General features: G+C 42.1%; 1 protein-coding gene across 1 annotated transcript in view; it reads left to right on the top strand.

Annotated features, from left to right (window-relative positions):
• Window positions 1-27,849, top strand: part of VSNL1 (visinin like 1) — a 242,189-nt gene that overhangs the window by 79,227 nt on the left and 135,113 nt on the right. Inside the window, exon 2 of the mRNA XM_082249756.1 lies at window positions 10,464-10,632. Coding sequence (XP_082105882.1) covers window positions 10,471-10,632 — 162 coding nt within the window. The 5' untranslated portion in view covers window positions 10,464-10,470. The remainder of the gene's footprint in view (window positions 1-10,463; window positions 10,633-27,849) is intronic.

Genomic DNA, 27,849 nt, shown 5'->3' with positions numbered 1-27,849 from the left:
GTGAATGTAGCCTTAGATTTAGTGGCTGCATTTGTTTTCTTTTTAGGCTTTCTTTCTTCTACTATCATCTGGTGCTCCAGCCTTTATCCCAAAAGGAGAAAAAAACTGTTTGCTGTAACTAATTATAAATTGTGACTTGAAGTATGGCTTTAATTTGTTAGTGTATCTAAATCTGTTATTACATTTAACACTATCCTCCCCCCAGACTAACAATGCTGCTGTCTGCTGTGCCCCCTGTGCTCCTTCATCCAGAGTGGAGGCACTCTAATACAGGAGGTGTGTTACTGGCCAGTAGGAATGGGCTCAGTCGTGTTGGGGATCCCACCTACCCGATCCCGCCAGGAAGCTGACACTGCACACAGCTATTCACAGGCAGTGAGTGAGACATTTCCCGGTCAGCAGCTGCACAGATCGGGAAAATGCCTGTGATTAGGTGTGTGCAGGGTTGGCTTCCTGGCGGGATTGGGCAGGTGGGATCCTGAACATGCCCAAACACATCTCTACTGGCCAGATCAGCGGGTGAAAACAGAGGGAAAAAAGAAAACGAATGCAGCCGCCACATCTAATGGTTTTTAACCACTTGCTGACCGAACGCCGCATATATACTGCGGCAGGGTGGCTCGGCTGCGTGAAACGATGTAGCCTTACGTCTGTCATATGCGTAGTGCAGGCTGGTGAGCACGTGCCGCTGCCGGCGCGCTCCCGCCCCCACTAGGCAGCGGGGATGCCGATCCACGGGGCCTGCAGCTGTGATTGCCACCGGACACCCACGATCGCTCCCCTCTGAGAGAGGACAGGCAGCTGTTGTAAACACAGCAGACTGTTGTTCTCTCTGAAATGATCACAGAGCGCCTGTGATTCTTCTATATAGGATCACAGGTCTCTATGATTATTTCACAAGTCCCTCCCCCACAGTTAGTAAACACTCCCTTAGGCTCACACTTAACCCTTTTATCACCTCTGGGCTAACCCTTTACCTGCCAGTGTCATTATTACAGTAACAGTGCATATTTTTAGCACTGATTACTGTAGTAATGTCACTGGTCGCCCCTCAAAAGTGTAAAAAATGTCAGTTAGGGGTCTGATCTGTCCGACGCAATGTCGCAGTCCCGCTAAAAATCACAGATCGCCGCCATTACTAGTAAAAAATAAATAAATAAATAAAAGTAACATAAATCTTTCCCGTAGTTAGTAGACGCGATAACTTTTGCACAAACCAATCAAAATACGCTTATTGTGATTTTTTTTACCGAAAATATGTAGCAGAAAACAAATTGGCCTAAAAGGATGAGAAATTTTGACTTTTAGATTTTTTTGGGGGACTTGCAATAGCAGAATGTGAAAAATATTGTTATTTTTTCCATAATTGTCGCTCTTTTTTTGTTTATAGCACAAAAAATAAAAATAGCAGAGGTGATCAAATACCACCAAAAGAAAGCTCTATTTGTGGAGAAAAAAGGACTTCAATTTTATTTGGGTACAGGGTCGCACGACCGCATAATCTTCTGTTAAAGTAACACAGTGCCGAATCGCAAAAAATGGCCTGGTCATTAAGGGGGCAAATCCTTTCGGTCCAGAACTGGTAATGGCTGTAATATATTCCACTTTTGGTTTTGGGTGTAATACCACTGTAACCTAGAACACCTGGGCGAGAGGTGGTTTTGGTAATTGTAAAAGTTATGTAATTCTAGGGGCAGAGGCTCCTCAGCACCCAGGAAGTGTAATTATTTATTCATGTATTTAATTAGCCGTTAATGAGGAGAATTCCTTTAAGTGGATCGCTAAGGTGCGATTGTGTAAAACCCTTTGCTAGGTTGGTGCGGACTACCAGACGGCAGGGATGGCTGATTGCCAGCATATAAATGATTTCAGGTTTAATGAGGATATTCGGAGACTGAGTGGATGATATGAGAGATGTTCGGAGCGGTCTGTAAATGAATACACTTTGATGTTTAGAACTCTTGGGAGTATCAATCTCTCATCATGTAAGTGTATTGCAGGGAACCCCTGACACCAGGTAATGTTAGAATCCAGCGTGCACAGAACGGCAGGCCTCTGTTCTTTGATGGTGAGGCGGAATCCTCTGTTTTATTAGAAACGGGGGTTTCTGCCTTTTACTGGTAGACGCAGGGCTGTATGAAAGTGAGGGGAGAGTGGGGCAGCACTAAAGCGTGTGTTATCTAATTTCTTTCCCAATGTCCTTGTGTGGAAAACTCTCAATAAGGCCGGGTTTACAGTATTGTGATTTAGATGTGGGTTATCCCGCATCCAATTAACGCCAGGAGCCTGTGACTGGCTCTCAATGGGGCCCAATCACACATCTCCAGGACGGCTGCGGAGCGGTTTGCTGAAGAGTCCCGTGCGTCTTCTGGTCCATTTCAGGTCCAAATTCAGCCAAAAATTTGTACCGAACTCAGACCTGAAATGGTGAACAGGGACGCACTGCACCCCTGCTGTGAGCCGCTCTGCGCGGAGGTGTGCAGCCAGCTTTATTCTAGGTTTACATCTTTGCAGGCTGCTTTTGATGCCTTTTTCAAGCACGTTTTGCGGTGCATTTTTAAATCCTTGTTTTTAATGTGTTTTTGCATGCAGTTTTCATGTATCTTGCAGTTTACTTTTTTTTTCTCTTGAAGTCTAGGTTCACATCTATGCGGGCTGCGCTTGATGCGATTTTCAGGCACGTTTTGTTGTGCGTTTTGCATTTTCAAACCCTCTTTTTGATTTTTTTTTGCATGCAGTTTTCATGCATTTTGCAGTTTATTTTTTTTTTCTCTTGAAGTCTAGGTTTACATCTATGTGGATTGCACTTGATGCGATTTTCAGGCACATTTTGTGGGACTGCACTGATAATCAGGACACTGTCCCTTTCACACAAGTCGGTTATCAGCTCTTCTCCCCTCACGCTGTCAGCGTGAGAAAAGGAATGCTGATAATTGACTTGTGCTGCATTGTGATCAGCTGTGATTGGCCCTTTACCCCGATCTGTGATCGCTGTGTCCTAGGGACACAGCAATCACAGAGCGTACCGCCAGGGCACAGAAGCGGGCACAATCACGGGAGGACATCATATGACGCCCTCCTAGAACTGGACTATAGCGTGGTCGGGAAGGGGTTGATGAGGAATTGAACTCTGGAAGATGTGCCCAAAGCAGGTAGAGTGCAAAGAGCTAGTCACCAGTATTGTCTATGGTCTACCTGTAATTGATATTTTCCCCATTACTGCCTTGTTGCACACCTTGTCTCTGGGTGGAGGTGGCCATGTTGATGGAGGCAGGGATTTGGCTCCTCATGTCAGAGCATCCAGCAAAGAGAACTGTGAGCAGGACATTAGTGGCATGACCGAATACCACTCCTAAGGCCCTGTTCACACCTGAGCGATTGGCTGATTGAAGTGGTTAGCACTTCCGCCTAGCAGCACTAAGGTCGCTGATTGGAATCCCAACCACGGCACTACCAGCCTGGAGTTTGCACGTTCTCCCTGTGCCTGTTTGGGTTTTCTCTGGGTACTCCGGTTTCCTCCCACACGCTAAAGACATGCTGGTTAGTTTATTGGCGTGGTAGCAAGGGGGGAAGGGAAAGGAAAGAATTGGGAAGGAAGAGGATGGAGAAATTGAAAAAAAGAAGAAAAGAAAATGAAGAGAAGAGGAAGAAAACAAGGGAGAAGAGGAAGAGAAAGGAGAAAAAAACAGTGAATCCCCTTTCTACATATTATTTGTGTCAACCCCTGAGGCCTATATCCTAACCTTAAGACAACCCAGAGATGGATTTGTCCCCCATCCACACATTCGAGGTCTCCAAGATGGCGCATATATAGCAGTGGCTAGATAAAAGGTAAGTATGGCTGGAGGATGCCCACCCTTCCTTAACCACTTGCCAACTAGCCACCGTATAATAGTATATGAAGTTCCATATAAAGTTATACGGTGGCAGGTCCCCAAAAATGATGCTGAAGGGGGTAGGGGGAGGCCACTTGCGAGCGGGGGAGGGAACCCAGGGGGTCGACGGCCGCGATTGCCGCCGGACATCTGCGATCACTCCCCGTGAAGATAGAACGGCGGTCTTCTGTTGTAAACACAGCAGATCATTGTTCTCTCAGCTATAAACACAGAGCCCCTGTGTTCCTCCTATTTAGAAACCCAGGTCTCTGTGTTGATTTCACAAGCCCACCCCCTCACAGTTAGAAAACACCCCCTAGGCTCACATTTAATTGTAGGATCGTATGTCTCTGTGGTTACATCAAAAGCCACACCCCTTTACAGTTAGAAGCACGCCCCTAGGGACACACTTAACCCCTTGCTCTCTAATAAAGTTAACCCCTTCCCTGTCAGTGTCATCATTACAGTAACAGTGAATATTTTTAGCACTGATTACTGTAGTAATGTCACTGGTCCCCCCAAAAGTGTCAAAAATGTCAGTTAGGGGTCCGATCTGTCCGTGGTAATGTCGCAGTCCTGCTTAAAATCGCTGAAAAATGACATAAAGCTTTCCCCTAGTTTGTAGACGCGATAACGTTTGCGCAAACAAATCAAAATATGCTTATTGGGATTTTTTTTACCAAAAATATGTAGCAGAATACAAATTGGCCTAAAATGATTAAGTAATTCGATTTTTTAATTTTTTTATTAGGAATGTTATATAGCAGAAAGTGAAAAATATATATTTTTTTTTTTTCAGAATTGTCGTTTTTGTTTTTGTTTATAGCACAAAAAATAAAAATTGCATTTGGGTACGGTGTCGCATGACCGCGCAATTGTCCGTTAAAGTAACGCAGTGCCGAATTGCAAAAAATGGCCTGGTCATTGAGGGGGGAAATCTTCCGGTACAAAAGTGGGTAAAGGCACAGAACGCCCAGCAATAGCACAATGTCAGCTCAAGGCCACTGGAAGCAGTGGCCAACCACAATCATACCAGGGTAGTAAAGAGCAATAAATAGCTGGAAGAAGATTCAACCCACCCATGCTTCAGCTACAAGGAGAAATCTTTGCCCATTAGGGCTCTTACACATGGACTCTTACTCCAAAAATGCTGCTTTTTTAGATGTTCAGCTTTTTTTTTTACTGATTTGAATGCAGCCCATAGGCCTGTACACTGTTGCTGGTAAGCACTTTGCATGTATAAATCACACCTCCCCTTATGTTATTTAAATATTTGGCATGAAGAATTTTTGCACGCGTATATGTGCACACAGGCATGTAAAGGTGTGCACTATATCGCCCATACCCAGATTTATGCACATGAACTTTCCCGCAAAAAGATACAGTGTGCATACATCGGTATCGTGTGCATGAAACCTTAAAGAGTATCTACAGCCAACACCTTTTTTCTCGTTTTGAATAGAGTGGTGAGGGGTTTGAAATTCTGTCAGGTTTTTGTTGATTGCCTCTGTCCACGCTCCGGAAAATCATCCTCTAATTTACTTGGTGACCTCTGTCACTGGGACAAAACATGATGGAAAATCCCACATTTTGAATTATCGCCAAAACAGAAATAGAGAGGGAACCATGAGGATATCTGTCACTTTGGAGAGATTTCCCCTCACTTCCTGTTGGGTCTACAGAACAGGAAGTAAGAGAAACCCTCCGCAGTGGGACACAGATAGCAAAAAAAAAAGAAAGCGTGACAAGGAGTTTAAACATTCCCTACTCTATCTAAAAACTAAAAACAAATTGGCTTTAGACACATTTTAAAGGGGTTCTAAAGGCTTTTTATCTTCATGCATTTTATGTGTAGCACCCTCCTAGGTAGGTGCTAGGAAAATGCATTTGGTGGCTTTTTTTTTTTGCTTATCAGGAGAGCCAGGTCTGTTAGTTTAGCCTGTCAGATGTTTCCAGGTGTGATTTATTGGGTCTAAGGGAGTCTCCCCACTGTATTCAATAAGGGAGCTTGTTGGACAGTGTAGGAAACCTAACCAGTAGCACACCAGGGTTTATGACTGTCTCAGTAGGTGGGCATTGCTGCAATGCATCCTGGGATTGGCTATAAATTCGGAGGGAGCATGTGATAGGGTGTCTTTTGGCTGGAGCAAAGTCCCAGGAGGAGATGGACGGCTGTCTTTCCTCCTGCAGGTGTGAGGAAGTTGGTTCAGGCAGTCGGACAAGTGAAACGGGTGTGGAGCTGAGCTGCAGAGGATCCAGAGTGCTGACAAGTGGAGCTGCTGGCAGAATCATCTTGGGAAAAAAAGTATCGTGAGTACCAGGAGATCGGCCTAAGGGTCTGCCTAGGAGAAGGGACCACTCCATTTAAGTCAGGGGATCAAGGAGCTGGCTCACACAGGAAGCTTATCAGTAAAGGGGGTGCCGTGTAGTTGAACCTGACGATTATTAACAAAGGGGGTGCCGGGAAGGGCCCTGAAGTTGTTCTGCAGTACAGTCCAGTTTACCTCAGGATACAGTTTACCTCAGAAAGTTCATTCAAATATACTTCACAGCTGAGGGCAGGGTGAGGCGGCGGCCTAGCCGTGTCTAGCGTTACAGGAGCCTCGGCAAGGGACCCAAAAAGAAGAGGATCGGAACTGCTCTGTGCAAAACAACTGCACAGAGCAAGTAAGTATAAGGCCCCGTTCACACTGGAGCGATCCGACTTCCAGGGGCGACCTCCGAGGTCGCGGGGCGAGCAGCGCGCCGCGACCTCGGAGCGGCCGGCACGGACTTCAAAACATTGAATTCTATGACGGTCGCCTCCAGGTCGCCCCAAAGAAGCTCCGGACCCTTTTTCTAAGTCGGAGCGACTTGTGTCGCTCCTATTAGAACGGGTCCGCGACCAGGTCGCCTCACAGGTCGCCCTAGTGTGAACGGGGACTAAGATGTTCGTTTTTTAAACAAAAAACAAAAGCAAAGTTTTAATACCACTTCAGGTATCTTTTAGAACCTCCTCAATTATAGTCCAAATAGGAGTGGCAGTATGGACCCATCCAGCCACAGTTTATACCCTTAATAATTCCACAGCTTTTCATCCATCTCCTGGACCCGCTGCTCTACAGTCCCACATGCTGTTATTTGTTTAGCATATAAAATGGCCGCCTACACAGAGCGTGCAGGTAATTGTTCCTCGCAGATTAGCTGCTATATATAAAGCTGTTTGCATTCATTGGCATTCATAAATCGCCCCCTTATTATAGGACAACAAATGCTAGAGGCCGGAATGGTTTGAGAACTGTCATTCCATAGTTATTAATATCCAATATTAATATTCTTTCCCAAAGAGTATAATGTGTCCTTCTATTGCAATATAAAGATCATGTGTATTCAGAGCGATGTTTGGCTCACATCATCTGTTTCTTTGGCAAGAAAACTATATTCTACGGTGAGGGCCCTTCTCCTGAATAATCCACTCAATGTTATTACACCAAGTTCACCTTTTCCATGATTATAGGCTGTAACATATTTGCGGTCTATTTCATTTTGCATTTAAAATAGTTGAAAACCCATTGAATCACTGAATGTTTCGTTTTCGAAAGAACTAAACGCTTGTTTACACCTTTATTTTATCATTTGTTAAATTTCGGTTCTGCTGATTTCCTGCAGCCTTTTTTAAGTCACTTCCTGTCTCCAGCGATGGTTGGATGGCATTTCTTAACCACTTGCCGACCGCCGCAAGTACATATACTGCGGCGGTCAGCCGCATGCAGGCAAAGTGACGTATGGGTACGTCACTCGCCCGCGAGCCAATAGGGGGCGAGCGCTCCCACCCCCGCTCATTCACGGGCATCCCCGCGCAAGTGAACGACGGTTCCGATGTCCGCCGGTCACTCGCGATCTCCCGCTGGAGAGGGAGAAAGGCAGGCGGCTAATGTAAACAAATCCGCCTGTCATTCTCCCTGATGCAACAGCAGAGATCATACGATCCTGCTATGTAGGATCGTATGTCTCTGTGGTTACATCAAAAGCCACACCCCTTTACAGTTAGAAGCACGCCCCTAGGGACACACTTAACCCCTTGCTCTCTAATAAAGTTAACCCCTTCCCTGCCAGTGTCATTTTTACAGTAACAGTGCATATGTATAGCACTGATTACTGTAGTAATGTCACTGGTACCCCCAAAAGTGTCAAAAATGTCAGTCAAGGGTCCGATCTGCCTGCCGCAAAATCGCAGTCCCGCAAAACAAATCGCAGATCGCCGCCATTAGTAGTAAAAAAAAAAACAATAAAAATTACATAAATATTTCCCTTAGTTAGTAAACGCAATAACTTTTGCGCAAACCAATCAAAATATGCTTATTGCGGGTTTTTTTTACCACAAATATGTAGCAGAAAACAAATTGGCCTAAAATGTTAAAAATTTTTAATTTTTACATTTTTTTGGGGGAATTTCATATAAAAAAAATGTGAAAAATATTGTTATTTTTTCAAAATTGTCGCTCTTTTTTGTTTATAGCGCAAAAAGTAAAAATCATCGCACAGGTGATCAAATACCACCAAAAGAAAGCTCTGTTTGTGGGGAAAAAAAGGACGTCAATTTCATTTGGGTACAACCGTACGACCGTGCAGTTGTCCGTTAAAGTCACGCAGTGCCGCATCGCAAAATAGGGCCTGGTCTTTGGGCAGCCAAATCCTCCAGGGCTTAAGTGGTTAAAGAGGTAGTAAACGCAAAAAAAGAAAAAAATTAAAATGCGACAGGAGGTGCTTGTGAACTGTAGTTGTAACACATAGGACACGGTGGATATCTGGTCCAGCCATTGATCGATTATACTGGTCTTCTACATATTTGTATTGACTTCGCTATAATTTGAGGGTGAATACAATCTGGTAAGCAGGACACCCCTCCTCCCTCACAGTGGTGATGTGTGTCTCTAGGATTCACGGCATTTGGTTTGGTCACTCTTTTAGAAAAGCATACCTTTTTGTGATAGGTACCCGCTTCCACTTTCTCATTTCTCACCCAGGCTAGAATTATGTCACAAAGATTCTGACCTTTCCCAAATTACTTAACGGCTTTTTAATCTGGCTATGTCCCTTTTGGAAAGAGTTCCCCTCACTTCCTTCCCTGGTGACCACAGTTCCTTTCTGTGCAGAAAAAAATGTCTCCTGGAATCCCTAAATGGAAATCTAATTTAAAGCCAATTATCATCACCATAAAAAAAAAGCTTAATTATGCCTATGAGTATAGAAATATGGTGTAATATCTATCATATGCTATAAGCTGGGTATACCCTTGTATAGGGGTGTTAAACTCAATTTCATCATCAGCCGCATCAGCAGTATGGATATCCTCAATGGCCGGTTGTATTTAGGGTGCGGTACATACAGAGTGCAGGGTTCATGAGTGCATTGTGTAAACTGTGCAGGGTTCAGAAGTGCATTGTGTAAAGAGTGCAAGGTTCAGGGGGCCCTTTGCACAGAGTGCAGAGTTTAGGGGAGCGCTGTGTACAGAGTGCAGGATTTAAGGGTGCTCTTCATACGGAGTGCAGGGTTCAGCAGTGCATTATCTACATAGTGTAGAGATCAGGGGTGTGTTGTGTACAGAGTACAGGGTTTAAGAGTGCGCTATGCACATTGTGTAACCTCAAACTCCCCTCCCCTCAAAGCACCCTTGCATCTTTCTCTCCTACCTGGCCCAGCTCTAGTACCTCCCCATGTAGGCGGCTCTACTACCCATGTATTTGGCTCTGGTACCTCCCTGTGTAGGTGTCTCTGCCTCGCCTTGCAGAGAGATTATTCTCTCTCAGATTCGGGAGATCTGTCCAAACCATGCTCTGCCATGCAGGAATCTGTGAGAGCTGGGAGCCACTGAGACTAAAGCTATCCCTTGTAAACGCAGAAGGCTTCTGTGTTTACAAGTGAAAGTGGGGAGCGGGAGCAGAGGCCGAGAGCCAGAGGTGACAGAATGAAATTCGGCCACATTTTGGCTGCAAAACCTGGTGTGAGGGCCACATGACAAGGCCTGGTAGGACTGCCTTGTGTTTGACATATGTGCCCTAGCAGAACTTCTTTCAACATTTTTTGTTGAAAGAATGTTTGCTCGCTTTTCTAACCATTAGTGGGGTCATAGTGGCATTTGTTTTTGACCGCAAAAACAAGAAAATTCAAAGGAATAGCTTGCAAATCTTTTCTCAAATGTTCGAATTTCTAACAGTGTATGTGGGTTTGTCCAATCATTCTAAAATTGAATGTTTTAAAAGCAAACACATTTTTGAACTACTTTCTAATGACATTTGAATGTATTGAGAGCGTTTACCCAGCTTCACTCCAGCAGGATCCTTCCGGTGGTGCAATCAGTCCTAAAGTCTCCTGTCAAAGGTGCTCCAAACTGTGGTTGTACTCCTGCCTTCTTTAGGATCTTTTTCATGTTATTATATTAAGAATTTGTTTATAAGTTATACTAAGAGCTACCTCTCGTAAAAAAATTGATAATAAAAATGAGAATTGTTCAATTTAAATATTGACTTACAATGGCACCTATTTAATTTATGAAACTATATTACCTTCAGCCTCGGGATAACCAGAAACAAATGTTTTTCTTGGCAGACACAAAATGGGTAAACAGAACAGCAAACTCGCCCCTGAGGTGATGGAAGATCTGGTGAAGAGCACAGAGTTTAATGAACATGAACTGAAACAGTGGTATAAAGGCTTCCTGAAGGACTGCCCTAGTGGCCGGCTGAACTTGGATGAGTTCCAGCAGCTCTATGTAAAGGTAGGTTACTGCCTGTCCTGTTCCATTATTTTTTCCGCCTCAAACAAATCATACCGAAACTCCAAATTGTATTATATAAATGTCTCAGAAAATCTGAAGGTCACTTGTTCCCAGTGTTCTTTTAACGTATCAGTCCAACTAGATGTGATATTTTAATTAAAAAAATGCTGAGCCAATTCAGCTTCTGCCTTCTTATATTTTTTGTATACTCCAGTGGAGAGAACTTCCTGCGATAAGTCTTGCATTTTGGGGGTCCCCACCTCTGTATGTTCCAGCACCTTGTGTTGAAGTTTCCATAATATCAAATGGGTAAAAATCCAACAGGGAGAATGGGAACTTCCCATAATGGCCACAGAAGGTGTGTAGACTCAGCCACTCATGTGTAGAGATCTAACTAAAGGAGTCTCTAAGTGTCCAGTGGTGTAACTCTCTTGTATCAACCAAACGCTGAAGTATCAGTTGAGGGTACACTGACTCATAAAATAAATTAGAAACCAAAGACAAATACATGTAAAAGAAGGTATATATGGACCAGGGTTGTTAAAAATCAAAGGAAACAGTGGGCCAAATCGCATAGAATCAGTTTGCAATAATGTTCTTTGCTATGTTTATGAGACACACCTATTTAATTCCAGAAAAAGAAGATATTTTGGTAATTACCATTACATCATTGAGCTGTAACTTACAATATTGAAATTTTAGAAAGGGTCCATGATTCATTTTCTAAACTTTTTTTAGCTGTAAATTACACAAGGAGAGGTGACTTTTATTCACTGGAGAACTTCATTGGGTCTAATTTAAATTAAATTTCCAAATTGGCTGAGAGACACAAAAAACTGGTATGAAGGTCGTATATGCCACATCCCACTCTGAAATGCCTGATATAGACAGTGTGCAGGCTGATCAATAGTGGTGAACATCTCATAACCCACCAAAGAATTGTGTCATCGAGATCAGTTATTCAACTATATCAAGATCAAGATTTGTTTCCACTTGTTTTTCGTGTTTAGTTGCCTTTATGCACTATAAAAGGAACTACGGGGCTTTACTAAATACACGCATGGCAGTCTACTGATACAAAACAAATTAATAGGAAGTTACTGCTAACTCTATTCTAAATTTGATGCAGATCTAAAGTATGTTTTTTAATGCAAACATTCCAAATTAAAGTATATCTAAAGTCAAAACTTGTTTTATGTCATATGGGTCTTATTAAGGAGATTTCCCTTCACTTCCTGTTCTGAAGATTCAATCGAAAGTGGGAGAATACCTTTCCAATGTGAGAGAAATCACCTCTGAAACAGTTGCCATGGGAATAAGTCTCCCCGTTGGAATATTTCCCCTTTATTCCCGCTATGGTGGCAACTTTTGGATTTACCTTCACTTTCATTCACAGCTCATTAGTGCTTTAAATGCTTGTTTTCTCATGGGTATGATATAACACAAATATTACCTTATTGTGCCTTCCTGCACACTGGTTGTGATTGTGAAGACCGCTCCTAAAAAATCCTCTGGTCTTGCTGGTCTCCAAATGGTCTTTTCACCTCCCCTTTTACCTGACTGGTCTTGCCACCCCTCTCTTGGTGATGCAGGAGTGTCTGCCCATATTCCAAGGTGGAAGATCGGGACCTTAAGCTCCGTTCACATCTAGGCGTTTTGGGGCGTTTTTGGGGCGTTTTTCTGCTCTAGGATCAGCTCTCAAAACGCCCAACAAGACAAATCCTATTCATTTCAATGGCCCCTGTTCACATCTGAGCATTTTGACGCTGTATACAAAACGCCCAACGCTCAAAAAAGTACATGAGCTTCTTTTTGGGCAGATTACAGGCGTTTTCCATTGATCTCTATTCAATCTAAAAACGCCTGCACAAAAATCGCGGTAAAAATCGCGGTAAAATCGCGGTAAAAAACGCCGCAAAAATCGCGGTAAAATCGCGGTAAAAACGCGCGAAAAACGCTACGCTCAGGTGTGAATGTAGCCTTAGAGTTGACTAATTTGGAATTATATACGTTTGTTTCTCTTAGATCATCCTTTTGATAAAACAAGCATTAACCCTTCATTGGCAAAGGTGGCAGGGATTCAACAACTGGCCAGAGTTCAACTTAAACTTACAAGTTCAGACTGTTTGCTTTTAAAACAATTAGTTCTGCCTTAAATTTTACACAGGAGGTTTTTTTTTTTTTCAAAAGATATTTAGCTTCTATGGTCCATCAAGACACTTATCATATTTTTTTTTTTTTTTTTTTTTTTAAAAACAGAGATTTTATTGTGAAAAAAAAAAAGGGATAAACCAACATGGTACAGGTAGAAATCCAAGTTCGAACAAGAACTTTCGGTAAAGTGCAATCACAAATTAACAGGAGAACAGGTTTACATAAATGCAGAGGGATGAAGACACTTATTATTATTATTCCCCCACATCAAGTTTGAAATATTGGTAATCAACAAAAAGTAACAGGTTGAACATTAACATTTATTATAGTTCAGTGGACAAAGTTACATTCCTTGTGAAAAATAAGTTTGATATATAGACATAATGGGCTGTTTACTTTGTAAAGTTTGGTGGCTTTTCTGCCAGGAAAATTGTGCCCCCTGCAGGTTTAAGTCATACTGTACTAATATGCATCGCATACTAGTAGTACATTATGACAGTCTTATCTGGACACGTAGCCGGACAGCGTAGCAAACCTCCTTTTACTGTTCTCTGAAAATCAATCCACTGCAGATTGCTTTTTTTGTTGGGGGGGGGAGGCAGTAGACACAACTGCATTTAGTCAGATGAATGATCTTCCGATTTTCGGATTGTTAGTATGGTGCTTTCGACAACCAACTACAAATTTTCGGATGATAAAAACTGGATGTGCAAGCTATAAAATTTTTATCGTATGTGAACACAACATCAGATTTTCGTTTAATTAGTACAGTTTTCATTCGAAAAAAATCGTATGAGCAAAACTAGGCATGCTCGGAAATGAAAGAAAGCATACAAAACAATACAACACATGACATCACTTCTGAAGTAGAATTCTGTCATATGAGAATTTTCATATGAAAGAAACCCTTTTCAATTTCTATATGAGACTAGCATGCAACAAAAAATTGGATCGTGTGTACGAGGCTTAAGAGCATTTCAGTCTTCCTAGGATTGCTCTGTTTATTTGTCATAAATTAAGTTAAGGTGTTTCCCATGTAGTAGTAATGAGACTGATTTTTACCAGCTGTGTTGGACTCCTCATTCCAAAGCTACTTTCTCAGCAGGAAAAGTCTGTCATTCAGGATAAGGCGATGTGCCTAGCGGCAGAGAATGCAGAGCAACAGGGACTGTCCCCAGGCAATGGGGACAGATGGCAACTTTGGTCTGAGCTCTTTTTCTTACTGCCAGAGATTTACCATGAAGGCAAATGAGCAGGGCTGCAAATACAGTAGATTTATACCAGCAGTGATTAATGCAATATGCTTGTGGCTGTCTTTCCTACCCAAAAGTCATGCAAGACAATAAATCTCAGATCAGACGCCCTGCTTAGACTAATGCCCCATACACACGTGCAGATTATCTGCAGACTTTTGTCTGCAGACTTACCAAAACCATATAATATGAGGTCAAACCTAAACACTTTCAATTTGTATGCAATCCGGCAGGCCCTTGCACTACATAGAAAAGGTAAGTCTGCAGACAAAAGTCTGCAGATAATCTGCACGTGTGTATGGGGCATTAGTGAGAGTCAGATGGAGGAGCTGTGGCAACAGTAGCTTACATGGCTGACTCTGTGCCAAGCCAGGCCAACTGTTTTTATGGAAGGAGGTTCAGCAACTTTTAAAATGGCCATTTACAAATAAAGTATATAAAAATGCTAAAACTGCATCATACCGATTTATAAATATAATGTTTCAAATCTGACAATACATCCAAAATTGAACGTAAAACATGATATATGAATATCATAATAATGTAAATATAGAAATATCTATCTATCTATCTATCTATCTATCTATCTATCTATCTATCTATCTATCTATCTATCTATCTATCTATCTATCTCATATATACAGTATCTCACAAAAGTGAGTACACCCCTCACATTTTTGTAAATATTTTATTTTATCTTTTAAGGTGACAACACTGAAGAAATTACACTTTGCTACAATGTAAAGGCCCGTACACACGTACCGATCGTCGGCATACAAACGTCGGTGGACGAAGGATCTGCCGATTGTACGCGTGTTAGTATGGTGCCTCCGACAGATGTCTGCGCACAATCCGCGGACAAAAGTCTTTCGTGCAAACATGAAAATATTTGTATGCCGACACCAGAACGGACGATTGTTCGCCTGTCAGTACACAATTCGGCCGACAGACCGCAGATTTGCAAGACTGGGCATGCTCAGAAAATAGAAAACACAGGGAAAGTTAACCATTACATGACATCACTTCTGCAGTCGGCGGACAAAATTCTTGTGCTGTCCTTGTGCTGTCTTTGCACTTTTCAGCAGACACCGACATCCCGGGGAGAAAAGAGGAACATTTGTAAGCCGACCATCGGTACGTGTGTACGGGGCTTTATTGTAATAGTAGTGAGTGTGCAGCTTGTATAACAGTGTAAATTTGCTGTCCCCTCAAAATAACTCAACACGCAGCCAATAGTGTCTAAACCGCTGGCAACAAAAGTGAGTACACCCCTAAGTGAAAATGTCCAAATTGGGCCCAAAGTGTCGAAAATTTGTGTGGCCACCATTATTTTCCAGCACTGCCTTAACCCTCTTGGCATGGAGTTCACCAGAGCTTCACAGGTTGCCACTGGAGTCCTCTTCCACTCCTCCATGATGACATCACGGAACTGGTGGATGTTAGAGAACTTGAGCTCCTCCACCTTCCATTTGAGGTTGCCCCACAGATACTCAATAGGGTTTAGGTCTGGAGACATGCTTGGTCAGTCCATCACCTTTACCCTTTTTTAGCAAGGCAGTGGTCGTCTTGGAGGTGTGTTTGCAGTCCTTATCATGTTAGAATACTGTCCTGCGGCCCAGTCTCCAAAGGGAGGGGATCATGCTCTGCTTCAGTATGTCACAGTACATGTTGGCACATTATATCTTTTCATGTGTCATATCCAGAGGTTGTCTTTGGGAAATAGATGTATGAATGCTGCCAGCATTGCTGCAGAGATTGAAAGGGTGGGGGGTTAGCCTCTCAGCGCTCCGACCATACACTGCACACTGCATCAAATTGGTCTGCATGGCTGTCGTCCCAGAAGAAAGCTTCTTCTAAAGATGATGCACAAGGAAGCCTGCAAACAGTTTGCTGAAGACAAGCAGACTAAGGACAAGGATTACTGCAACCATGTCCTGTGGTCTGATGAGATAAACTTTTTTGGTTCAGATGGTGTCAAGCATGCGTGGCAGCAAACAGGTGAGGAGTACAAAAACAAGTGTGTCTTGCCTAGTCAAGCATGGTGGTGGGAGTGTCATGGTCTGGGGCTGCATGAGTGATGCCAGCACTGAGGAGCTACAGTTCATTGAGGGGACTATGAATGCCAACATGTACTGTGACATACTGAAGCAGAGCATGATCCCTCCCTTTGGAGACTGGACCACAGGGCAGTATTCCAAAATGAAAATGACCCCAAATACACCCCCAAGACGACCACCGCCTTGCTAAAGAAGCTGAGGGTAAAGGTGATTAACTGGCCAAGCATGTTTCCAGACCTAAACCCTATTGAGCATCTGTGGGGCATCCTCAAATGGAAGGTGGAGGAGCGCAAGGTCTCTAACATCCACCAGCTCCATTATGTCATCATGGAGGAGTGGAAGAGGAATCCAGTGGCAACCTGTGAAGCTCTGGTGAATTCCATGCCCAAGAGGGTTAATGCAGTGCAGGAAAATAATGGTGGAGACACAAAATATTGACACTTTTAGCCACATTTAGATGTCAAGTAGGGGTGCACTCACTTTTGTTGCCAGCGGTCTATACATTAATAGCTGTGTGTTGAGTTGTTTTGAGGGGGACAGCAAATTTACACTGTTATACAAGCTGTACACTCACTACTTTACATTGTAGCAAAGTTTCATTTCTTCAGTGTTGTCACATGTAAAGATTTAATAAAATATTTACAAAAATGTGAGCAGTGTACTCACTTTTGTGAGATACTGTATATATGTATATACACACACAATATATACTGTATATAATTACTGTATATATTAAGTCACGGCAAACAGCTAATCTCTTTGCCATTTTGCTCACCTCCCATTTGTATTCCTTGTACATGTACACTATAGCACAACCGATTGACTGCTTGTGCTATTTCCCCTTGTCCAGTATGAGCTCTGCTGTACAGTGGTTACAAGAGGCTGATACCATGTCAATTTCAGGCAGTTACACTGCTTAAATTTTAAAAACAAATGTACTGATGTATTATTGAATACAGGGCTGTAGTAATGTGTGTATTTTATATCTGCCTTAAGTTCAACTTTAATACAGTTAAAGTGGTTGTAAACCCCCCTTGTGTGTTTGTACTTATAGGTAGGCCTATAATAAGGCTTACCTATAGGTACTGTAAATATCTCCTAAACTTGCACCGTTTAGGAGATATTTAATGTATATTGCGCCGATGATGTCATCGGCGCATGCGCTCTGAAGGAACGGTCGCCAGGTGCGTTTCTTCAGAGCCCTGTGCGGTGACCAGCGAGTGATGTCACGCAGCTCTGGCCTGTAGCACAGCTGGAGTCCGCCAGAAGGAAGATGGGTGAAGATGGATGGGGATTGGAGCAGGGACGACGAGAACTTCATTTGGAGGTATGTGTCACATAATGTGCTAATATGCGATGCATACTAGCACATTATGCCTTTACTTTTCAGGTAACAAAAAAGAAAAAAAACACTTTACTTCCTCTTTAACACAAGTGCAAGAAATGTTTTCAATGATGAACAGTATAGTATAGTAAGCACAAAAACAGCAGAAACAAGGATTCTTAGGAAGAAAAGCTGCCTAAATACTGTGTGATAAATGCTACAAAATGGTACAATATATGTGCAAATTAACAGGGAGTTATATTTCACATTTAATTATCCTACATTTTTCCCTACGTAATTGCATTATTTTTACACATTGCTGATCAGATAATGGCTGTGTGTCTCTTTTGAAGGTTGTTTCCATATTTTTCTGGCCTGACATCAGACTTTTGTTCCGTTTCCGCCCACTTATGAACTAAATAAAGCTTTAAAGGTGAAGGTCCCCGTGTAAGGTGAACACAATATTTCTGCCTGTTTCCACCGGTTAATGTTTCCTTCATAGAAGAAAGTCAGACTTTATTCTTTTGCAAATGAAGTATTTTAGCCTCCATTTAGAGTGAGCTTGTGTCAGGAGAGCTATTATACATTTTAACAGCCGTCTCTCAGCTGGGCTCTGAGGCTCTATCACCAGTTGTTGGGATGGTAGGGTGGACATGCCAAAGCTTGAGTTAGAGTGCACTTGATTTCCGGATACATGCAGGATAGAGTCTTCTTGGCTGAGCTTGGTAGTCTGCAGGAATTCTGAAGTGTTATGCCTCGTACACACGCATTGATTATTGGCCGGGAATTTTCGGCCAACGTCCGATCGGCCGATTTTGGGCTTGTTAGTATGATGCTTTCGACAACCAACTCCGACTTTTCGGCCGAAAAAAATCTGGTGTGCAGGCTATAAAATTTTTGTTGGCTGTCAACACAACGGCCGATTTTCCGTCAGTCAGTACAGATTTCGGCAGACAAAAATCTGATGAGCAAGACTGGGCATGCTCAGAGAAGAGAAAACACACGGAAAGTAAACCAGCACATGACATCACTTCTGAAGTTGATTTTTGTTGGCTGAGAAAATTCGTGTGCAGTCTAGGCACATTCCAACCAACAAAACACCACTCTGGACAAAAGTCGGACGATCGGTCAGCCGATAATCGTTGCGTGTGTACGAGGCATAAGGCAAGATGGCTCTGCCACCAAATTGGAATTGTATGATAAACTATGTATTCTTGGTTTTGGGTAGTGTTGGGCAAACTTTGACAACCTATTGCTGTTTTAATGCTGTTGATGCTCTTTTGAGGAGATTTCATGTTACTCCATTCCTGCATTGACAGCCAGGGCTCCAGGGGAGGCTTATTATCCTAGTTACTCTCTCTGGAGGGCATATTTCTATGAGTAATACACTAATGGGCCATACACACTATACAATTTTCTTTAGATTTTTCCCTTCAGACTTACCAAAACCATATAATATGAGGTCAAACCTAAACACTTTCAATTTTTATGCAATCAGGCAGGCCCTTGCACTACATAGAAAAGGTAAATCTAAAGGAAATCTGACAACAAAAGTTGTATAGTGTGTATCCAGCTTAAGATCCACTTATGATGCCACAAACTGTTTACTAGATTCTGCTTATCATTGGATGGATGGTAAACTTTAGAGAGAGAACCCAGAATGTTCAGCATCATGCAGACCTTTGACTGTCATGGGTATAATGAAGATTTCCATACTTTCCCCATTCTAGCAAAAAAAAAAAAAAAAATTGACTGAATAAATCCTACTTAAAGCGGAGTTCCACCCTAAAATCGAAGTTCGGTCCATCTTCTTGCTCCGGGTCACCTGCAAAACAAATGGATAATCACAATTTTGTTTAGAAGATAATATACTTACCTTACTTCCTCTTCCTCCCCTCGGCGGCACGGCGATTCGTCACTTCCTGGCTTGCAATGATTCCTGGGAGCTGAACGTCATCGCTCCCAGGAATAAATGCGCCTGCACCGGCCCCGACGTCAGTTCCGGTGCAGGTGCCGTCATACCTTGCTAAACAGCTTCTGGGCATGCCCAGAAGCTGTGCAGGGATGACGCTGCAGCCCCGGAAGTGACGGCAAGTTCGGCGCAATGCATCGTGGGACCGAAGAGGACGCAGAAGAGAATCGCGCTGGCTTCAAGCTGCCCACACCTGAGATGGCAGCGCTGGAGAAGACATTTTCAAGGTAAGTATTTCTTCTTGCAGGTAAGTGCAACCCGGGACAGTTCAGATGCTATCCATTGTGGAATGCACTAGCCCTGACTGTCCCGGGGGTATTTTTATGTATTTTTTTTTTTTTTTGGTGGAACTCCGCTTTAAGTCACTGTTCACGTTTCTAGATTTAGAGCAGTGCATTTTCCAGAAAGCCGATTCCAGAAGATGCATTTTCTGTAAGAGACAGGAGAGTCCTGCCTAACTAAACTTAAAATCTTATAGGTGAGTGAACTGTTGATAAAGTAGTGGGTACCTGCAAGTGGTAGGAGCTGATTCATTGATAATAAATTGTTAGGATGAAGGAGAGACACTTTTTGAGGTGGTGAAAAAGTAGTGAGTACCTGCAGGTGGTAGGAGCTGGTTAATTAGTAAGAGATTTTTAGGAAGAAGGTAAGACAATTTTTGAGGTAGTGGGTTTGATGGACTGGTTAAAGTGAACTGGAAACATATAGAAATGTAAATAGTACTTAAAGGAGAAGTACAGTCAAAGTTTTTTTGGTCATTCTTCTCCTGCACTCCTGTGTCCAACAATTCAGCTGACAGCAGGCTAAAGCCCGCTGTCGGCTGACATCAAAGGGCCAGTTAGGATTTTTGATATGTCCCCTTTTTCTTCAAATATTTTTCTATATATACAATTGTATTCTTTGCCGAATTTTCTTTTTCCATTTTATCTTCTTTTTGTATTATTTTCAGTATTGTTTTTCTTTTTTCTATTTTATTTCAATATTGAATATATTTTGTCAGGTCTGAGAAATTTTTATTAGGTGCACTATTTTTTGCACAATATTCTAATGTGCTCATTATTTAGTACCCACCCAAGAATAATTGTGCTCAGTGGGTGGTGTTTTTAAATAGAGGCAGCAATGTGATGTCTAGTTTGCTATGACTAAGGTCTTCTTTGGCTGAAATGCGTTAGCACTGCTGTATCAGATGTTTTTTTTTTTTTTTTCATGTTTTCCAATAAAGTGGATTGTACAGTTCTAGGACAAGTGCCAGCTTTTATTCACAACTCTTTGTAAATCCTTTCAATCAAATGAACCCCTCTGAAGAGTCTCCGTGTCTCAAGCCATGTTTAAGTGAAGTTCTGGCTGCAGAAATTGCATTCCTTTTTATGGACTCTCAGTTCTAGTTCACATTCCCATCCAAGAAAACGACATTGATTTTTCCTCCTGTACTGATATCTAGAGGGTCTTGCAGCCTCTCAGCTTCATACTGTAAGTGTAACCTGTGTAATATTTGTATTCTGCACAATATAACACAAATTAATAACAAAAGACACACAGTACGGAAAGAACCTACAAGGAATCAAAAGGTCAGCCACTGTATAAACAGAGGTTTATATGTCCACCAGCAAGCAGCTAGAGGCCGTGACATTTTCACAATTGCTTGATTTATTTCATTTTCCATTCCATTTCTACTTTGTTCCTAAAAACATCTAACATGTATGTTGTTTAACAAATTATGCAGCTTCTGCGGGGCCTCTAATCAGTATGACTGGATGTCCTTAAGCTGGTAGCTTAAAAGGCCAATGGAGACATTGCGCTCTCCTAACTACTTTACATTGCCAACGCTATACAGGGTTGAGTTTGGATATGCTTTAAAACCTTGTGGCATTCCTGGCATCTTTTGTCATGTAGCACGTGTACATGCCAAGGTGGAGATAGACCTAGCCATTTTTCTCTATGGTTGGTCCCGGTGTCTATATGTACATATGTGACTTTAGAGGAGACTCTCATGAACCCTGAAAATGAAGCCCGCGTCGTCCCACATCAATCATCGCCTGTCTGCCTTCCGGGTCTGCCTTCCGGGTCTGAAGACTCCCGCTGTGCTACTGGCCGGAGTCTTGTGAAGTCACTTCTGCGCATGCGTGTGGGAGCCGCCGGTCACGGCACAGGGCTCTGAAGAAACGGCATGGGCAGCCATTCCTTCAGAGCACAGGTGCAGATTCAGCTGCATGTAATGTATATATCTCCTAAACGGTGCAAGTTTAGGAGATACTTACAGTACCTACCACCTTATTATAGGCTTATCTATAGGTACAAAAGGTAAGTTTGCAACCACTTTAAACCTTGAAATGTATACAGGGAGCATTGCCTATCTGCTCAGTACTTTAGTTCTTCATCGAGGCATGTGATTGATAGCAGGCCCTATCTGACATTGGAATCCATGATCTAGGAATCTTAGTAGGCCCTATGAGTGATTGGAATCAACAAACTAAAAATATCAGCAGTCCTTATGTGAGATTGGAATCTATGACCTAGAAATCTCAGCAGGCCCTATCTGAAATTGGAATCTATGGCCAACAAATATCTACAGGTACTGTCTAAGATTGGAATCCATAACCCATATTCACAGAAAAAAGGAAAGTGGGAAATGTTCCTCATCTGCAAAGCACCTTATAGTTAGTAAGTTTAAAAGGTTACTGGGTGATTACCTTAAAACAGGGCTTGACAAATTTGCTTTGAATCTAAGAGCCAGCTTAAAAAGTTAGGAGCCAGTTTTTTTTTTTTTTAACCATTGTGCATGCAACACTGTACACATATGAAGATTTTATCATTTTTTTCACACAATTATAGATTTATTTTAGTGCTATTTAATCACCATGAGGTTTTTTATTTTTTGCTAAATAAAATTAAAAAAGACTGCCAATTGTGAAGAAGAAAAAAAAACAAAAAATCTTTTTCTTTATTTCTGTTAAACAATTTTGCAAAAAAGTAATGATTCTTCTTCACTGATGTGCGGTGATGAGGCTGCACTGATGGGCACTGATAGGCTGCACTAATGGGCACTGATAGGCTGCACTGATGAGGCTGCACTGATGGGCAGTGATAAGACGGCATTGATGAGCACTGATAGGTCACACTGATGGTCACTGATAAGCTGCACTGATGGTCACTGTTATGTTATATATGATAAAACCGGGTATGGGCTTTCCTTTCCTCCTGATGTGACAGCACTTAGATGAAATGCCGATAACTTGCATTTGTTAACATGTGATCAACGGTGATTGGACACAGCTGATCACAAGGTAAAGGGCCGCTGTAATTGGCCCTTTACCTTGAACATAGAGCGCACCTCATGCTCACTTCGAGGGGGAGGGTTTCTGGGAGGATGTCAATAGACGCCCTCCTAGAACTCGGTGACCATGGTTTAGCTGTCTTTCGGCTATAGCGTGGTCAGCAAGTGGGAGGTGGATGCGGACAGTTGACAAAAGCCAGGTCGCCAGGATGCAATTTGCAGTTACCATGGCAGATGGGATTGGTCGAGCCCTGCCCTAAAGCTTTATTTAAGGTATGGCAATTTTTACATAGTTACATTGGTCTGTGTCATACCTGTTCCATACCTGTGGGAAACTGGAAATTACTGTACTAGGTACCACTACTGAGCTTCCAGATCCCGCTGCTGCTTAGTAGAAACAGGAGGTCACTTACTCAGCAAGGGTGCCTTTAGATGAACACTTTGCATTTTCTCAATGCAAAGTTTTTCTCAGAATGGACGATGTGGAGGCCATGACGTCAGGAAATTTGCAAAGACCTATTCACACAGTCCTGGTATAATATGAAAATTAAACTGAATTTTGGGATAATAGAATAATTTCTAAATACAAGAGGCATATGTATTGTTATTTAAATCTTTGCATGCTTTGTGTATTATCTCCAGATCTGTGCAGTAATCCAGTGTGAAACCTTAGCTTTGTGCAGGAGCTTTCTGTAAAAAAGACCGGTCATTGCTATTCCTTGTTCAGGGTTACTGGTCTTGTCTCCGCCCCCCTCCTGTAGCCTTCTGCATGCAGCCTTTAGTGGGTGGGGTCTCCTGCCTCCTCCCGAAGCTCTGCTGCCCACACAGGCTATGTGCAACACAGTGATGATGTCTTACCTACTTTAACAAGACTGTAACTGCGTTTTAAAAAGCATTTGGTGCACACAAAATGGATGTATATCCTTTACGATTATTAAGGAACACATTTAAAGAAAATGTGTGCACAAAGTTCAGCTTTAATTAAAAAATAAAGGATCGGAAACCTTGATTATAAAGTAGATTTTCAGATTTTGCCTCCATGATGTGTCAGTCTCTCAGTGTCACAGTGAATAGCGCATACTCAACTACATTCAGCCATATATTGCGTAAACTGTTAATGTATGGATCCACTGGATGTTGGCTTCTGTTGCCTCTTATACAGGTAAAGATAGATAGATAGATAGATAGATAGATAGATAGATAGATAGATAGATAGATAGATAGATAGATAGATAGATAGATAGATAGATAGATAGATAGATAGATAGATACAGTGGGTATCGAAAGTTTGGGCACCCCAGGTAAAAATTTGTATTAATGTGCATAAAGAAGCCAAGAAAAGATGGAAAAATCTCCAAAAGGCATCAAATTACAGATTAGACATTCTTATAATATGTCAACAAAAGTTAGATTTTATTTCCATCATTAACACTTTCAAAATAACAGAAAACAAAAAAATGGTGTCTGCAAAAGTTTGTGCACCCTGCAGAGTTAATATCTTGTACTGCCCCCTTTGGCAAGTATCACAGCTTGTAAACGATCTTTTTGTAGCCAGCCAAGAGTCTTTCAATTCTTGTTTGAGGTATCTTTGCCCATTCTTCCTTACAAAAGTCTTCCAGTTCTTCGAGATTTCTGGGCTGTCTGTCACGCACTGCTCTTTTAAGGTCTATGCATAGATTTTCAATTATGTTGAGGTCAGGAGAGTGTGAAGGCCATGGCAAAACCTTCAGTTTACGCCTCTTGATGTAATTCCCCATGGATTTCGAGGCGTGTTTAGGATCATTTGTAGAAGCCATCCTCTCTTTAACTTCAGCTTTTTCACAGATGGCATCAAGTTACCATCCAAAATTTGCTGAAATTTTATTGAATCCATTTTTCCTTCTACTCGTGAGATGTTCCGTGTGCCACTGGCTGCAATACAACCCCAAAGCATGATTGATCCACCCCATGCTTAACAGTTGGACAGAGGTTCTTTTCATTAAATTCTGTTCCCCTTCTTCTCCAAACGTACCTTTGCTCATTCCGGCCAAAAAGTTCAATTTTAACCTCATTGGTCCACAGAACTTGTTTCCAAAATGCATCAGGCTTGTCTATATGTTCATTTGCAAAGTTCAAACGCTGATTTTTGTGGTGAGGACGTAGAAGAGGTTTTCTTCTGATGACTCTTCCATGAAGACCATATTTGTACAAGTATCTCTTTATAGTGGAATAGTGTACCACAACTCCAGTGTCTGACAGATCTTTCTGGAGGGATTGCGCAGTCAAACGTGGGTTTTGAATTGTTTTTCTCACAATCCTGCGAGCTGTTCTGTCTGATATTTTTCTTGGTCTTCCAGATCTTGCTTTAACTTCCACTGTTCCTGATGACTGTCATTTCTTAATTACATTCCGAACAGAGGATATTGACATCTGAAAATGCTTTGCTATCTTCTTATAGCCTTCTCCAGCTTTGTGAGCGTCAACTATTTTCAGTTTTAGTTTTCTAGACAACTGCTTAGAAGATCCCATGTTGCTGATTGTTGGGGCAAGGTCAGATGAGTCTGGGCATTTAAAACCTTTGAGATTGAAATCACCTGGTCTTCCCAGACAATGGTTGAAAACAATCCATGACACTGGCAGGTCTCAGCCTTGCAAAGGGGGCAGTGCATGCTATAAATTCTGCAGGGTGCCCAAACTTTTGCAGACGCAATTTTTTTGTTTTCTGTAATTTTGAAAGTGTCAATGATGGAAATAAAATCTAACTTTAGTTGACATATTATAAGAATGTTTAATCTGTAATTTGATGCCTTTTGAAAAATGTTCCATCTTTCCTTGGCTTCTTTATGCACATTAATACAAATATGATAGATAGATAGATAGATAGATAGATAGATAGATAGATAGATAGATAGATAGATAGATAGATAGATAGATAGATAGATAGATAGATAGATAGATAGATAGATAGATAGATAGATAGATAGATAGATAGATAGATAGATAGATAGATAGATAGATAATTTCCATAACAAGCACAATAGTTTCTTTGTGTAGATAAGGCTGAATGAGCAACAAATAACACAAAGTACATCTGGATTTCGGAAGCTTTCACGTTAGAGGGAGCCTGGAATCTAATGACAATTATGTTCTGCTGTAGCTCGATAAACACATTGCTCATTCTGGTTTATTCAATGACGACCTAGATGCAGCGTTCCTCCTACGTAAATTCCCTTGGCTGGGGAAGAAAAATGAGTGGCTGGCTGTGTTGTATTCTCCCTTTGTATTTTTCACTTGTACGTAATTTGCTGGATATCTGACTTCCCAAGTCAGTGACTCACCAAGCCATTGCCTTAGCATTTTTCCCAGCTAGATACAGGCTGTCATCGGGCACTGAGTCACCAGCTTGAAAAGATGGCTCAAAAACTCACAGGTGAAGATGTACGGAAGGGAAAGAGTACACAGTAAATTTAAACTGCTGTGCAGAGAGTAGCACTCTTTGTAAAGGCTGCTGCCACCAATCGGAGCCCAGTTTACATTGGCATAAATGTGTGCTCCATTCATACTTGAAGATATTTCTGTGGAAACTATAATTATGTGTTATTAAAAAAAAAAAAAAAAATACGGGTTTATAAACAGATCATTTGTATTTTTTGCTCTTATTTGTTGAGGATTGATTTACACTGTTGTGGTGCGTGAACACACGTTATGCTGTGCATTGAGGTGCATTCCATAAAGGCAGCCCTATTGCATTGATGTGGGTTCCATTAAGATAGCCCATTCAAAAGGCGCATGCATTTTTTGTAATTCAGTCTACCACAACTCACAGTAGTACAACAATTTACAGGGCTTCATAGCAAAAGTTTAATGGGCCCCACAGCTGGTAATTAGTCTGTTAGGACAATAGTGCAATTTATCCGAAAACAATGTGTAAATCAAGGACAGATGGCAGGAGAGTTGTCAGCATTGTCAGTACACTACTAGGGACCAGTTCTGTAATAGAAGTTGTCAGGGAAGAGCAGCAGTGCTGGGAACTAACTTTTTCACTTTTATTTCTCATCTAGCTAGTAATTTTTCATCTTTGGGAATACTGTGGCATGTACACAGACCTAAAGCAGAGCTATGGGGAAAACTTTTTTTTCCATTTTGGATAGAGCAAGGGAAAGTTATAACCACTGTAAGATTTTTTTTCACCATGTGTCCCATTGTGGAAGTTTCCATTCACTTCCTGTCCCATAGCAAAACAGGAAGTGAGAGAAAATCCCTGCAATTAAGAGAATTCCTTGGGGACCCCCAGGTCAGCAGAACTAGTGTCCCCAATGGAACATTTCCCCCCTATTACTTTTCTGGGGACAACCCAAAATTGGAGATTTTCTTTTACTTTCACTTTCAATGTTATTAGTAAACAGGACAAATAGTGGGGGGTAAATCTCCCAAACAGGGGCAAAGATTGCAATCAAAACTGACAAGCATCCGAATCCCTCTCCACTCTATTCATAACTAAAAAAAAAAGATTTGCCTTTAGTTATACATTAATATTAAATTGCTAGGCTAGGAAGACCAGAAGCTCTGAAAACAATAAATGTACTTATGTGGGTTGGGTTATTGAGACAGGGGGTTTGCCCCCTAGAAGGCAGGTTAGAAACCACAAGCCAGTAAAGAAGGTCTTAACACTTCAATTCCGAAGGCACTTACCGTATTTTTCGCCGTATAAGACGCACCGGCGTATAAGACGCACCCAATTTTAAAGGAGGAAAATCTAGAAAAAAAAGATTCTGAACCAAATACTTTCAATGCGGAGTGCCCATAGCCTGCCCCCTTTCAATGCGGAGTGCCCACAGCCTGCCCCCTTTCAATGTGGAGTGCCCACAGCCTGCCCCCTTTCAATGCGGAGTGCCCCCTTTCAATGCAGAGTGCCCACAGCCTGCCCCCTTTCAATGTGGAGTGCCCCCTTTCAATGTGGTGTGCCCACAGCCTGCCCCCTTTCAATGTGGAGTGCCCCCTTTCAATGTGGAGTGCCCACAGCCTGCCCCCTTTCATTGTGGAGTGCCCACAGCCTGCCCCCTTTCATTGTGGAGTGCCCCCTTTCAATATGGAGTGCCCCCTTTCAATGCGGAGTGCCTAGAATGAGTGAACAGCGTACCAAGCCACAGTGACTTACCTGTTTTAGCGGCGGCTTCCTCTTCAGTCCCCGTGTCTCTTTGAGT

Source organism: Pelophylax lessonae, assembly GCF_965119305.1.
Source record: "Pelophylax lessonae genome assembly, chromosome: 3".
NCBI lineage: Eukaryota > Metazoa > Chordata > Amphibia > Anura > Ranidae > Pelophylax > Pelophylax lessonae.
The sequence above is the reverse complement of the archived record's forward strand: the minus strand, read 5'-3'. Positions and strand labels throughout refer to the sequence as shown.